The sequence below is a fragment of the Phalacrocorax aristotelis genome, chromosome W (genome assembly GCF_949628215.1).
Source record: "Phalacrocorax aristotelis chromosome W, bGulAri2.1, whole genome shotgun sequence".
In the NCBI taxonomy this organism is placed as follows: Eukaryota; Metazoa; Chordata; class Aves; order Suliformes; family Phalacrocoracidae; genus Phalacrocorax; species Phalacrocorax aristotelis.
The window spans coordinates 18,216,599-18,229,612 of record NC_134310.1 but is presented as its reverse complement, the minus strand read 5'-3'; the positions used below and the strand labels follow the sequence as shown (position 1 = coordinate 18,229,612).

Sequence of the window (13,014 nt, the reverse complement as noted above, 5' to 3'; positions counted from 1 at the left end):
CCCAACCCATGGAAGATAAACTATGAAAGAAGCCGTGCAGCAGTGATGGAATGACGACTGACTCGGTATGCAACAATCCAACGCCACACACACCATCTCTCCCACCCGGAAAGACTGATACAACAGATGGAGCCCAGAGTCATGGACTGGGTGAACTCAATGGACATTTTAATGGACATTTTACAGGGAAGGTCCATGAACTAAGGGAATGATGTCTGTGTATTATGTCAAAGGATGGGAAGGGGAGGGGTGGTGGTTGGTATGGGACCTGTGCATGGCGTAAATGGTATGGAATAAGGGGTGGAGAATGTGCTGGTTTTGGCTGAGAAGGGGTTAATTCTCCTCACTGTGGGGGTCGGCTACCTTTCCAGCTTCCCGCCCTCTGCCGCGTGGCGTGGCGGGGGGGCTGGGAGGGGCAGGGCCATGGTGGGGGCGGCTGACCCTGACTGGCCAATGGCAGGTTCATTCCATACCATGTGACACCATGACCAGTATATTGAGGGGGGGCAGTTTGCGGCTCGCGAGCGGCGCGGCGTCAGGTCGGCGGGCGGTGAGTGGCTGCGGCGCGTGCGGGTTGTTTTGGTGGTTTGTTCCCCTTCCTCCCCTCCCTTCCTCCCCTCCCTTCCTCCCCTCCCTTCCTCCCCTCCCTTCCCCCCTTCCCTGGGGCTTTACACCTCTCGTTCTCCTTTACATTGCATTTCTGTTGTTGTTTCTGTTAATTTTAATTATTAAACTGTTCTTATCCCAACCCACGAACGTTACCCTTCTGATTCTCTCCCCCATCTACCGGTGGGGGAGTGAGCGAGCGACAGTGTGGGGCTGAGTTGCCGGCTAAACCACGACACTACCAAACTGGAGGGCACCTCTATGAGTTGGCCAGTGATTTCTGTATTATGCTAAAGTGGAGAGAAATCTTGCTCTCATTGTAGATCCTTGGGCCAGGAATATCATATAGTACATGGTGTCAGAGATCAGACTTGACAGGTACAGTTTTGCCAGGGCTATTCTCAGAACTTCCTCAATATGCTTTTAACTGCTAAAAGGATGAAGTGGCTAACAGCCATATCAAATAACAGTTAAAAAAAAAAATGTTTAATTGCTTCACTTGTACATGGGACTATTGTAACAGCGGCTTGCCTAATACTTCCTATACATAGGATTTTCCTATTGCTTTAGAATTTGCCATTTAAAACAATTTACACCCTTACCCATCAGTGTGTTCAGGCAGAAGGGTCATCTGTTTACAAAAGGAAAAGGATTCTTGGCTTTCTGGATCAGATTTTAACTTCACTAGACTAGTACTGTTCAGACTGCGCTGGAGCAAAGTAAATACTACGTGCATCAATGTTTTGCTTCGGAAAGACTTTTTACCATCAAATGTCCTAAAACACTTGGTGTGTTTCTTAATGTGTGCTTGTGGGTTTTGTAGCAGAGTTGTATTCAAGTTGAGGTTATAGCAGTAGTCATTATTAAAAAGTCAGTATACTGGGAAGAAACTAGAAGGTTTTTATTCTTTAGTCTAGCTGCTGAGGTTAAACTGGCAGCTGTCAGTGCAGTCCATCTAGTCTAGATGTGTTTAGGGTTTTTATTTGTTTTGGTTTTTGTTGTTGTGTTGTGTGGGTGTGGTGGTGGTGGTGGTGTTGTTGTGGGGTTTTTTTTGTTGTGTTGTGGGGGGGTTGTGTGGGTGGTTTGGGGTTTTTTTTGGGTTTGATGTTTTGTTTTTTTTGTTTTTGTTTTTAACTGTACTAAAACAAAGAGTGTTGCTGTGTAAATACCACAATGTGTGCTTGTACCCTCTGTGGCTAATATCTATTTCAGGCAAACAAGGCTGTGCAAGGGGAGGTATCTACCACTTACTGTGTCAATAGGTCTAATAAAACAAGTATTTGCACACTGAGCAATTTGGGCTGTGAGATTGGTGCAGAGTGTTAATCCTGCTTTGTTTGGATTGTCCTGCTTAGAGCAGGACTTGTGCTAGCAGGACTGAGCAGGGCATAGTAGCAGCAGTCACACCGGCCTCTGAGCATTCAGGAGATCTGTTTGTCTCTGACCTGGTTGTGATTTACCACTCTCAGTGCAAAGGTTGCCACAGTTGCTATTTCTGCATAAGCAAACGCTTTGGCATATACAGGTTCTCAAATTGCCAGCTCAAATGCTATTTGGATGCTGTGTTGCAAATAGTGGTGTTGGTGGCCAGTGAGGTGCCATCTGGATGCTGTGCTATGTAATGCTTGAATGTGTGCTTCTCAGTAAGAATTAGTGAAAATGCTATTATATTCTGCCTGGAGCACTTTTTCATTCTGGTGGTGCGGGTGGGATGTAGGTTATTCAGCCTGATGCTTTCAAAGCTGGAGGAAATACCACCTGTGTCCTAACAGGACTCTGGGACCAGCCAGTGTGGTGCATAATATGAGAGCTCAAGTGATGACAGTGCATAAACATTTAACTCCAAATTAAAAGGATGTTCCTGTTTTTGAAAGCTGCTCACCCTTTTGGGAGCCTGTGACTGCCTTATTGTAGGTAAGTCAACAGTGAAGGAACACAAACAGTACTTAAACTGTCCTCTGAGTATGAAAATGGGTCAGAAAAATGGCAAGCCACAGCTTACTAAGCAAGAGGTTAGTCACTGAACACCACTCATGTCTTTTTGGATCCACAACACTCAAAGCAAAGTTATAAATGAGTGCTAGAGGAACACTTCAGATTGTTATACACAGCCAGAAACCTTGCCTGTAATTCCAAAAGCTTAGACCAGTGATCAAAGAAACCTCTTTCAGTTAATTGAGAAACTGAGTGCAATTTATATTGTGGGTTTTCTAATACTTCTTCACAGCAGCTCAAGAAAAAAAAACAACCTATAGTCTGGCTTCTTGGAGGTGGTTGAGCTCTAAGTGATTCTGTCTCGTGAATTTGCAGGGTGCCTAAAGAAAGTGTTTCATCCTAAAACACTCTTTAAATACCACATGTAAGTGATAGATATAAAGGACAGATGGAGGACCATGAAATAAGTCTGAGGCCTCTCATTGGAATGACCACAAATCAGACAGCTGATTAAGTTAGATTGCCTTGTTTCAAAAATCAGAATTGCTATGCTAAATAGTCTTGAGCTATTTCACTGTGTTTTGGTTGAAGCGGAGCATCTAGACTTTGGGTCACTTTGCCCTTGTGACCACTTCTGTCCAAATGTTACTTTCTACTTGTATGCCAAAACCTGGATTATATGACAAAAATGTTAGGTTTGGGGTGGGTTTTTTTGTGTGGGGTTTGTTGTGTTGGTTTTTTTTTTGAGAGAGACAGACATAACAGAATACAGTGTTCAGGAGAGCTTCAGCTTCCAGTTGTGTAGGCACAGTCTTGTCGCAAGGGAAGCCAAAATGTTGGTGTCCTGATTTTAGCTGGGATAGAGTCTTCACTGTAACTGGTATAGTGCTGCGTTTTGAATTTAGGATGAGAATAATGTTGATAACACACCAATGTTTTAGTTGTTGGTAAGTAGTGCTTATACTAGTCAAGGACTTTTTCAGCTTCTCACACTGCCCTGCCAGCAAGGAGGCTGGAGGCACACAAGTTAGGAGGGGATGCAGCTGGGACAGCTGACCCCAACTGGCCAAAGGGATATTCCATACCATATGACATCATGCTGAACAAAAAACTGGGGGGAGTTGGCTGGGGGGGCATAGCTGCTGCTCAGGAACTGTGGCTGGGCATCGGTCAGCAGGTGGTGAGCAACTGTGTTGTGCATCGCTTCTTTTGTATATTCTTTTAGGATTCTTATTATTTTCCCTTCCTTTTCTGTCTTATTAAATTTTCTTTATCTCAACCCATGAGCTTTACCCCCCCCCCAGTTCTCTCCCCCATCCTACTTGGGGGGGAGTGAGTGAACAGCTGTGTGGCGTTTAGGTGTTTAGCTGCCTGCCAGGTTAAACCATGACAGTTGGGTATACGGACTTCAAAATCTGTTCGATTGTTGTGTGTGTTGGGGGTTTTTTTTAGTAGTTATGAGCTAAAACATTAAAAAAAAACCCACACAATTTAAAAAAACCCACCACAACTGAGGCAATGAAGTCCAAACAGATTCAATGTGTTTCCGATCAAGCAACTTCCTTTGTATTGAGTCACCCTGTAGTTGGGGCAGCAGAGAGAAAATAGCTCCCAAATACAGAAATGTGAGCCTTAATTGAATGCATTAAACTTGTAAGGTTTTTTTGATACAATTTCTGCTTTTGATCTTAGGGCCTTTCAGTTATCTTGATGATGTCCCATTTAAGATAGGAGACAAATTCAAAACCCCAGCAAAGGTTGGATTACCCATTGGTTTCTGCCTGCCTGATTTTTCTCAGCTTGTCAGAGAAGCCCAGGTAAGTAATGTTTTGCCTTTCTGCTCTGTTCCCCATCACCCCTGGCCCCCAACATGTGGTGCTGTAAATTGCAAGTAGTCACAGTTTGCACATGTGTTCAAATATTAGTCCTGTTGGTCCTGCAGTGTCATTTCATATGCCGGGCAGTAGTTGTAGAAGATCTGTTAGAATGTATAGAAAGATAAAAATATGATAGCCTGTGCAAAAAGTTTTTCTACTTATTCCTTTAAAAAAAGCCTAATAGCATTTATTTTAGTATATCTACTTCAGCAAAACACAATGTTTTTGTGCAATAGTTATAGGTCTAAATGTTACCCTGACTAAATTTGGGTAGCATTTTAAAGAGGAAAAATGGTAAGAGCTAATACACCAGTGCTATGGCATACTTGAAGAATCTTGTTTGAGGGTAACAAGTGTTTCTATGACCATATTTTATGGGTTCTCACAATAGTGGGATGAAGACATAAATATCCAGTTCTTTTCTGTGCAGTTCTGAGTGGGAATTCTTTTCCAGCTGTAGGGCAAACAGGTTACAGCTTGGTACGGATGGCTTCCAGGTCTTTGAGGAGCATGTCTCTGTTATCATAAACTCTTGGTAGCATAAAATCAATTGCTTTAGCATAAATGTTATAAATCTAATTGAACTATGTTTTCTCATTTGGATCCATTATTTTCCTTGGTCAGTCCAAACTGATGATTGTTTTCACTTCAGCTGTGACAGATTGCTGTAGATGGTTCTGCCTTTTTTTTTTTTTTTTTTTCCCCCCCCTCCTTCTGCCCTGCAACTCATCCCCTGGAGAGCTGAATATCTGAATTACCCTACATCACAGCTTTTTCATTATAACCATTAAATGATTACCTGATTGTCCTAATACACATACTTCCACCCAGTTAAGCTGGTGTGGGAGAGCTAAAGGAGACTTTAATTGCTGTCGTCATTGTGCTATGTCTCCATTTTCCTGCCAAGCTTAGGCTCAAGTATAGCGTGCCTGATTGGGCTGCAACAACTTGCATAATATGATGTGACTATGTAGACTGTGCAATTTGACTTCTTTACAGCTGTAGTGAGAGCTGTAAAAAAAAAAAAAAGTGAAGGGAAGCAAAATTGCCCAAAGCCATATATTTTTATATAAATACTCGTCATTCTTTAATGTAAAAAAAAATAAAAATAGGGCTTTGGTCAATATGGGGGGGTGTACATAAATATAACCATCTATATAAAAAACACTGTGTGTACATATATATAACCACATATATAAAAAAACCACAAAACTACAATAGCCCTGCTCAGCAAAGAATCTGTAATCACAGAATCCCTGGTTGGAAGGGACCTCAGGGATCATCTAGTCCAACCTTTCTAGGAAGAGCACAGACTAGACAAGATGGCCCAGCACCCTGTCCAGCCGAATCTTGGAAGTGCCCAATGTGGCCGAGTCAACCACTGCCCTGGGGAGAGTATTCCAATGGTTGACTGTCCTCACTGTGAAAAATTTTCCTCTGGTGTCCAGTTGGAATCTCCCCAAGAGCAACTTGTGTCCATTCCCCCTTGTCCTCTCCATGTGACTCTGTGGTAAAAAGGGAGTCTCCATCTTCTTTGTAGCTACCCCTTAAGTACTGGTACATGGTGATGAGATCCCCAGCACTTCTGCCAGTGAGTCATTTTTCAAAGTCACCTTGCTGATAAATTGTGTATCACACATCTTAGCTCTAAGGGAAAGGAAAACTGTTAAACAGCTGAGACAACAGGTCTCTCGGATTTCACTGGAGCCTCCTATAGGATAGGATGTGATGTGACACATAGCATCACGAGTCCCAGAAAAGCCTAGTAGAGGCCTAGCAAGCCTTGCTGGCTTGTTGTTCTTTAGAGCTAGGAATTTGTATGATCTAGCATTCCCATGGCAAGAGCACTCCTGATTGGTTATGTGCCGTTATCCTGGCAAGGATATCTTATGACTTCTTGTGAGTCACAGGTGGGTTATACCCTGGACTTAACTTGTAGGCTGTGTTCTCTGAACATTTTCTGGTTATTTAAAGAGCATTTGAGGCTGTTCATTCTTCATAAGATAAGTACATTTAATCTGTTCAGAATTTTGTCCTCTCAACCAGGCCACTACTGTAGTGAGTAGGTAGTAGTCATCATTGGTGTAGCCACTATATCTCCTCTAGCTGATGAGCCATTGGCACTGGGGTAAGAATATCCATACCTCTTAAACCAGTGGGTGTAAAACTAATATCAAGTCCCTTGGGAATCTTTTAGGGGGAACTGAGTAATACTGTATTGGTCTTTGGATGCAAAAAATACTCTGCTGTAGTCTTGAATGATTTGTAGAACTTGTGGACAGGGGGTAGTTCAGTGGTGCCAGATCTGGGTGTGATTGTCCATCTAGTAATGCATTAGACTTCCCCTTGCTACATCTGTTGTCTTGGGGAGAGAGGGTGGGAGGGCTGTGAAACTGATCTTGGTATGATCAGTAGCTCTAAAGCAAAACTAAATGTAGTAAGGAGGCAAAATATGATATTCTAATCCAGACTATAGACAGGTTTTGCTGCTACAGGCAAAATGAACTACTGCTGGTGTCCTTTAGCTTTGCCAGTCTGTAGGTTACAAGAGATGCTGGGGAAAAACTGATGCCTGTCTATGGTAATTCATGTACCTCTTATTCTATGTTACTTATGTTGCTGTTATAAGTAGTGGCTATGATCCTTATAATTTATCTCCCCCTTTCCTTTCCCCTCCTCCCTTGGTCAGTATGACTTCTCACTGGAAAAGAAAACAATCGAGTGGGCTGAAGATATGAAAAAAATTGAAGCTGCCCAGAGGGAAGCTGAACACAAGGCAGAAGAAGCACTAGCAAACTCAAAAGCAGCTCCAGAGGTCAGCAACAAAATGGGGCTCTCAGAGGGACCTTGCCCTGAAGCCATGCCTCCTCCTATTAACCCCATCCTCGCTAGCCTGCAGCACAATAATATTCTTACTCCTATGCCAGCCAGCAACAGTATTGTGAAGCAAAAGGTTCTCAGTCCACCTCGTCCAAAAGCAGACTTTAACCCAGCTGATTTTGAATGTGAAGACGACCCATTTGACAAACTGGAATTAAAAACTATTGATGATAAGGAAGAATTAAAAAACATTCTTGAAATTCATGTTGGTACTACTGGGCCAATTGTTGCCAAGCTGCTAGATAATACTTTGCCCAAAGGAGGGTCTGAGTCTGTGTTGCAAGATGAGGAAGTTCTGGCATCCATAGAAAGGGCCACGTTGGACTTCAAGCCCCTTCACAAACCCAATGGCTTTATTACTTTATCGCAGTTGGGAAACTGCGAAAAGATGTCCTTATCTTCCAAAGTGTCCCTGTCCCCTGTCACTTCAGTGAGCAATATCAAATCCCTATCCTTTCCTAAACTTGACTCCGAGAGTGATCAAAAATCATCAAAGCTCATGAGCACTCTCCACAGCACCTCCTGCCTCCACAATGGCACTTTACTCAGCGCTTTGCAGACCTGTGCTCGGAGTAAAGCTAGTGAACTGAATGGACACCATATGGTTGGTCTTTCTGCTCTAAATGAGGACAGTGGCATGGAGACATCAACATTATCCTCTTCATCCAGGCTGCCTTCTTTGGCTGTGTCAACAGTTTGTACAGAAGAAGAATCATCTCAAAGCAGAGCAACTATGGTAAACATGCAGTGGATTAGAATCAGGGTTGCTGCTGAGATATGGAGGTGTGGAGACAAATGTTGCTTTTAAAATGTCCTGTGGTTTTAGGTTCATTAATGGGAGTGCTGTGTAGATCATGTGTGGTAGATCATCTTCATTTACGTGGCAAATGGATCAAACACGTTTTCATGCTGGCAGTTTAGAACCTCAGATTATTACTTTACAGGTTTCCCCCAAATCTGATATTTTTAGACTGATTCTGGTGACTTTTCTTTCAGCTTTTTAGCTCTTGTTCATAGTTGCACACCTCTGAGCTAAGCATACAAGATATCTTCTTTGTACAGTCCTGCATTCTGTCTTATCCAACTGAGAGATAGCAGATTCCGAACTGCTCTTATGTTTTGAGTTAAATCTCGGCTAGATTTGTTCCTCAGCTTGCTGGAAATAAAGGGAAATGCAGGCTTTACAAGGAACAGAAGAAATAAGAGATTAAAAAAAGCACATGTGCTGGGTCAGGGAAGAAAAAAGGGCTTCCAGTTGTTGACCTGCAGTGAAACAATTACCCCCTGCCGTGTCTGTCTCTGCTCCCCCCTCCTCCCCCCAACCCCATTCCGTCTATCTCTCCCCTCCCTTCCCTCCCCCCACCGGTTCCGTTGGTCCCTCCCCTCCCTCCCTTCCCCACCCTGTCTGTCGGTCCCTCCGCCCCCCCCCCCCTCCGTGCCTGTCGGTCTCTCCACTCCCTCTGTCCCCTTTTTCCTCCCCCCCCAATCTGTCTGTCTTTCTCCTTTATGATGGCTATTCTGTGACTACACACAACTGGGTAATGTCCACATCTCACATGTGGAAGTCTGATCATACCACAAGTCTTCCTAGTATGTTAGACTTATTCACAGGTCTTTCCCTTAAAACCCTTCTTCAGCTGTAGTAAATTCTGCTTACTAGTGCATAACGATTATAGTAATTTTGTGTTTTGTCCAACAGGTACACCCAGACTACAAGGGAACAGAAATCCCTGTGGTAAGTTCTGAAATACCTGTGTGCTTGCATTGGATCATGTTTCTGGAAAATCTCCAGAAATAGTGTTTCTTTGAGTACAGAAAATCATAGGTGACAAGTAAACTTGGGGTGAAGGAAGCAATCTCCATGTTTCCTCTAAGGTACAGGGTTTGGCTATATCATAAGGACCTTCACTGTTGCAGAGGTTTGGTATTGAAAGGTTTTCATCTGCCAGTAGGAGAGGGTATATTGTGAGGAATCTGGGTTATTGATTGTTGTTTTGTGGGTAAAAAGAGTATGGTGGGAGTCGGACTATGTGCACTGCTTGGTTTCATCCTAACAGTAAGTAATTCCCAAGGGTAGTCTAGAAAGCCTTTTGGATTAATTATATGGAATGTCCTGGTTCTATACTAGCTAGAAACAGAATGTGGGGATGCAGATGATGACCATTACCTCAGCCTCTGGGTTTTCCCCTTTAGGTAATGCACCAAAATTTCCCAGTGTCTGAAGTGCCCTATAACACCAGCCACACAAAGCAGTCAGGTGGCCCCACTCCTGAACTACAGCAGGTCCTTTCCACTAGTGAGAGGCAGTGCATAGAGACAGTTATCAACATGGGATACTCACCTGAGAATGTCCTGAAAGCCATGAAGAAGAAGGGACAGAACATAGACCAGGTAAGAGCTTATGCAGTGGGAAAGAAACCCTTGATTGGATGCTGATTCTGCTGAGAAACAATCTTGGGTTTGCGAAATGGATGAGGGAAATACTTTTATTCTAACAAGGGGTTGCAGCCTGTAGCTGCTGTTATATTAACTGCTAGAGAAGTTGTCACATGGCAGTAAAGGCTATCAAAACCAAATAAAAGAATGTCTGTGCATATTTCTGATGAGAGGCTGCTTGAGTCAGTCACATCTGTGGGTGCTGGGTCAGAGCTGTGCTGAGCTTGGGATGGGCCCTTAGCTCCACGTGAAGCTGGGAGAAGTACTGGGTCTTCCCAGGAGCCACAAAACCATCCGAAGGAAGCTTGGTGTGACTCTACACCATGCTTAGTGCTGTGCAACAAAAAAACCAGCCAACTTCCCCTGTTCTGAGCACGGGTTATGATGCTGATGTCTCTCCTTGTAGAAAGGTTGGCCCCTGCAGGCTTATGACAGTCCTGAAAGGCACTGCTGACTGACTTTCTTTTGTGTGCTCTAGTTGTGGCGCTTCCTGCCTCATGTGTTGCCTCAAATGCTTGCTAAAACCAGGTCACAGACCATAAAGCCATGCAGGATGAAGCATGGTTCTGGGTCTTGGATCCACTTCAAACAAACATTTTCAACCAGGGAGAGTGTGGCCAAACTTTCTGTGCTGACCCTAGGCAGGCTGTGTGCTGCACAGAGCATCACCTGGCAGGACTGTACCTGTTGCCTGGGGAAGAGGAGTGTCCCAGTGACTTCTGCTTGTGGAGATGATTTGCTTGCCCACTACCTGCACATTGAGAGCAGTTTAAGCTGTGTGCTGGAGTGAACTGTAGTATCAAATGGAAAAAATGCTCCATAGGAGGGCACTTTTAAATCCTGCTGTATTTGTAGGCTGTGTCCTTTCACTTTCCTAGTATTACCTATCTGACCTTTCCCTGTACTTCTCAAAGCTGAGGACAGATAAGAAATTCAGCAGTGATTTCTGGGTGCATCAGCTCTTGCAGCTGAGAGGAAGCTAAAAGCTGACACATCTTGACCATCAGACCTATGGTTCATTTTAAAAACTTGCAGTATAAAAATCATAGTTAAACTTCTGCCTAATGATCAGGCACAGAAGGCTAAAGATAGGCTTCTGAGACTGTTTTAACTAGAGTGGAAGATGATGTTCAGAGCTGGTGGGAGAGCACAGGAGAGCAGAAGGGCTCATTTGTTTTCTCTGAACCAAGCTCTTGCATAAAGAGCATCTCAACTCTACTAGGAAGGACTATATCTTGGTCCCTGGTGAAGCCTGGGGTAGAGTTGTGCTCAACCCCTCTGTGTGTACAGAGATGGTATTCAACCATGCACTGCAAATGCTGCTCTGCAAACTTAGTTTCTTTTCTTCATTCCTCACAGGTTTTGGATTACCTGTTTGCACATGGACAGCTTTGTAAGAAGGGCTTTGATCCGCTTCTTGTTGAAGCAGCTTTGGAAATGCACCAGTGTTCAGAGGAGAAGGTGAGAGTGCAACATGCTAAGGAATAGAGAGAATGCACTGTGATGGGGAATTCCAGCAGCAGTTCCTCTAGCTTTCATGGTAGTGCTGCCTTGTTTCCAAAACTGACTGCTGAGGGACGTCCTTGTGGTGATAAAGTGAATATGTATTAAAGCATTAGAATTCTGTGTTGCTTTATCACTCTCGCTTGTATGCATTTTTATGGGGACAGGATTTTTTTAAAGACCCTGCTTATTCTGGTTGTAATGTTTTTGAACGCAGAGTTCTCTTGTGGGCAAAGTGCTTAGTACAGAGACAGTTAATTTTAGAAGCAGCAAATTATCTTTCAAATCCTGCCAACCTGCCCTGGCCGTTAATTTTCTCCCTTGTAAAAACGCATCTGCCTGGCTGCTCAGCAAACTGAGTTAGTGCTCTCTCTAGAAGAAGCTGGGAAACATGTTTTTTGGGGTCTGGTTCATTGTCTGGCTGCTTTACCAGCACCAAAAGTACAGAGGCAGGTAGCCAGGGCAGAGGACAGTAGGATCTTTTAAAGTCTGCCAGCCTGTTGTGTGCCAATATGAAAACTTTTAGAGGTGCAACCCAATCCCCCCAACATATATATGCCTTCCTGCCTTTCTTGAAATTAGTGATGAGCTTGCAAACAGAGGAACAACACTGTGAAGATGGGAGAAGTGACTGAGTTCAGGAAACACATTTCACAGAATCACAGGTTGGAAGGGACCTCAGGGATCATCTAGTCCAACCTTTCTGGGAAGAGCACAGTCTAGACAAGATGGCCCAGCACCCTGTCCAGGCGACCCTTGAAGGTGTCCAATGTGGTTGAGTCAACTATTTACCTGGGGATATTATCCCAATGGTTGACTGTCCTCGCTGTGAAAAATTTCCCTCTGGTGTCCAATCGGAATCTCCCCAAAAGCAATTTGTGTCCATTCCCCCTTGTCCTCTCCATGTGACTCCTTGTAAAAAGGGAGTCTCCATCTTCTTTGTAGCAACCCCTTAAGTACTGGTACATGGTGATGAGCTCCCCTCTGAGCCTCCTTTTCTCAAGGCTGAACAAACCCAGTTCTCCCAGCCTATCCTCATATGGCAGGCTTCCCAGTCCTTTGACCATCTTGGTGGCCCTTCTCTGGATCCCTTCCAGCCTGTCCACATCCTTTTTGTATAGCGGGGACCAGAACGGGACACAGTACTCCAGGTGTGGCCTGACAAGCGCTGAGTAGAGCGGGATGGTGACGGCTTTATCTCTGCTGGCGATGCCCTTTTTGATGCAACCCAGCATCCTGTTGGCCTTCTTGGCCGCAGCAGCACACTGTTAGCTCATGTTGAGCTTCCTGTCCACCAGGACCCCCAGGTCCCTTTTGACAGAGCTGCTCTCCAGCCAGGTGGATCCCAGTCTGTGCTGCAGTCCCGGATTATGTTATCCCAGGTGCGTGACCTCACACTTGTCCTTGTTGAACTTCATAAGGTTCTTGCTGGCCCACTCTTCCAGCCTATCCAGATCCTCCTGCAGAGCAGCTCTCCCTTCTGGAGTGTCTACTTCCCCACTCAATTTGGTGTCATCTGCAAACTTCATCAGGCTACACTTGATGCCGTTATCCAGCTCACTTATAAAGATATTGAATAATATTGGGCCCAATATTGATCCCTGGGGGACTCCACTTGTGACAGGTTGCCACTTGGAAAAGGAGCTATTTATCACCACCCTTTGGGTGCTACTGGCTTAACCCCCAAATTGGAAATGGTTAATCTCCTCCTGAATGTCCATTTCAGCCTGTTTTTTTGGTGTAATCCCTGTCCCATCCTGTCCCCCCGAGTGGAGCA

General features: G+C 44.4%; 1 protein-coding gene across 17 annotated transcripts in view; it reads left to right on the top strand.

Moving 5' to 3' along the window:
* LOC142049629 (ubiquitin-associated protein 1-like) overlaps positions 1–13,014 on the top strand; it is a 60,901-nt gene that overhangs the window by 46,009 nt on the left and 1,878 nt on the right. For 13 of the 17 annotated variants that reach the window (XM_075077489.1, XM_075077495.1, XM_075077491.1 and 10 more), the window contains 5 exons: positions 4,234–4,358; positions 7,108–8,034; positions 8,998–9,033; positions 9,492–9,689; positions 11,094–11,195. In XM_075077489.1, the coding sequence (XP_074933590.1) occupies positions 4,234–4,358; positions 7,108–8,034; positions 8,998–9,033; positions 9,492–9,689; positions 11,094–11,195 (1,388 nt within the window). Of the gene's footprint in view, positions 1–1,729; positions 2,521–4,233; positions 4,359–7,107; positions 8,082–8,997; positions 9,034–9,491; positions 9,690–11,093; positions 11,196–13,014 lie in introns of those variants that run through there. The other 4 variants (XM_075077499.1, XM_075077498.1, XM_075077501.1 and 1 more) reach the window with 3 other exon arrangements.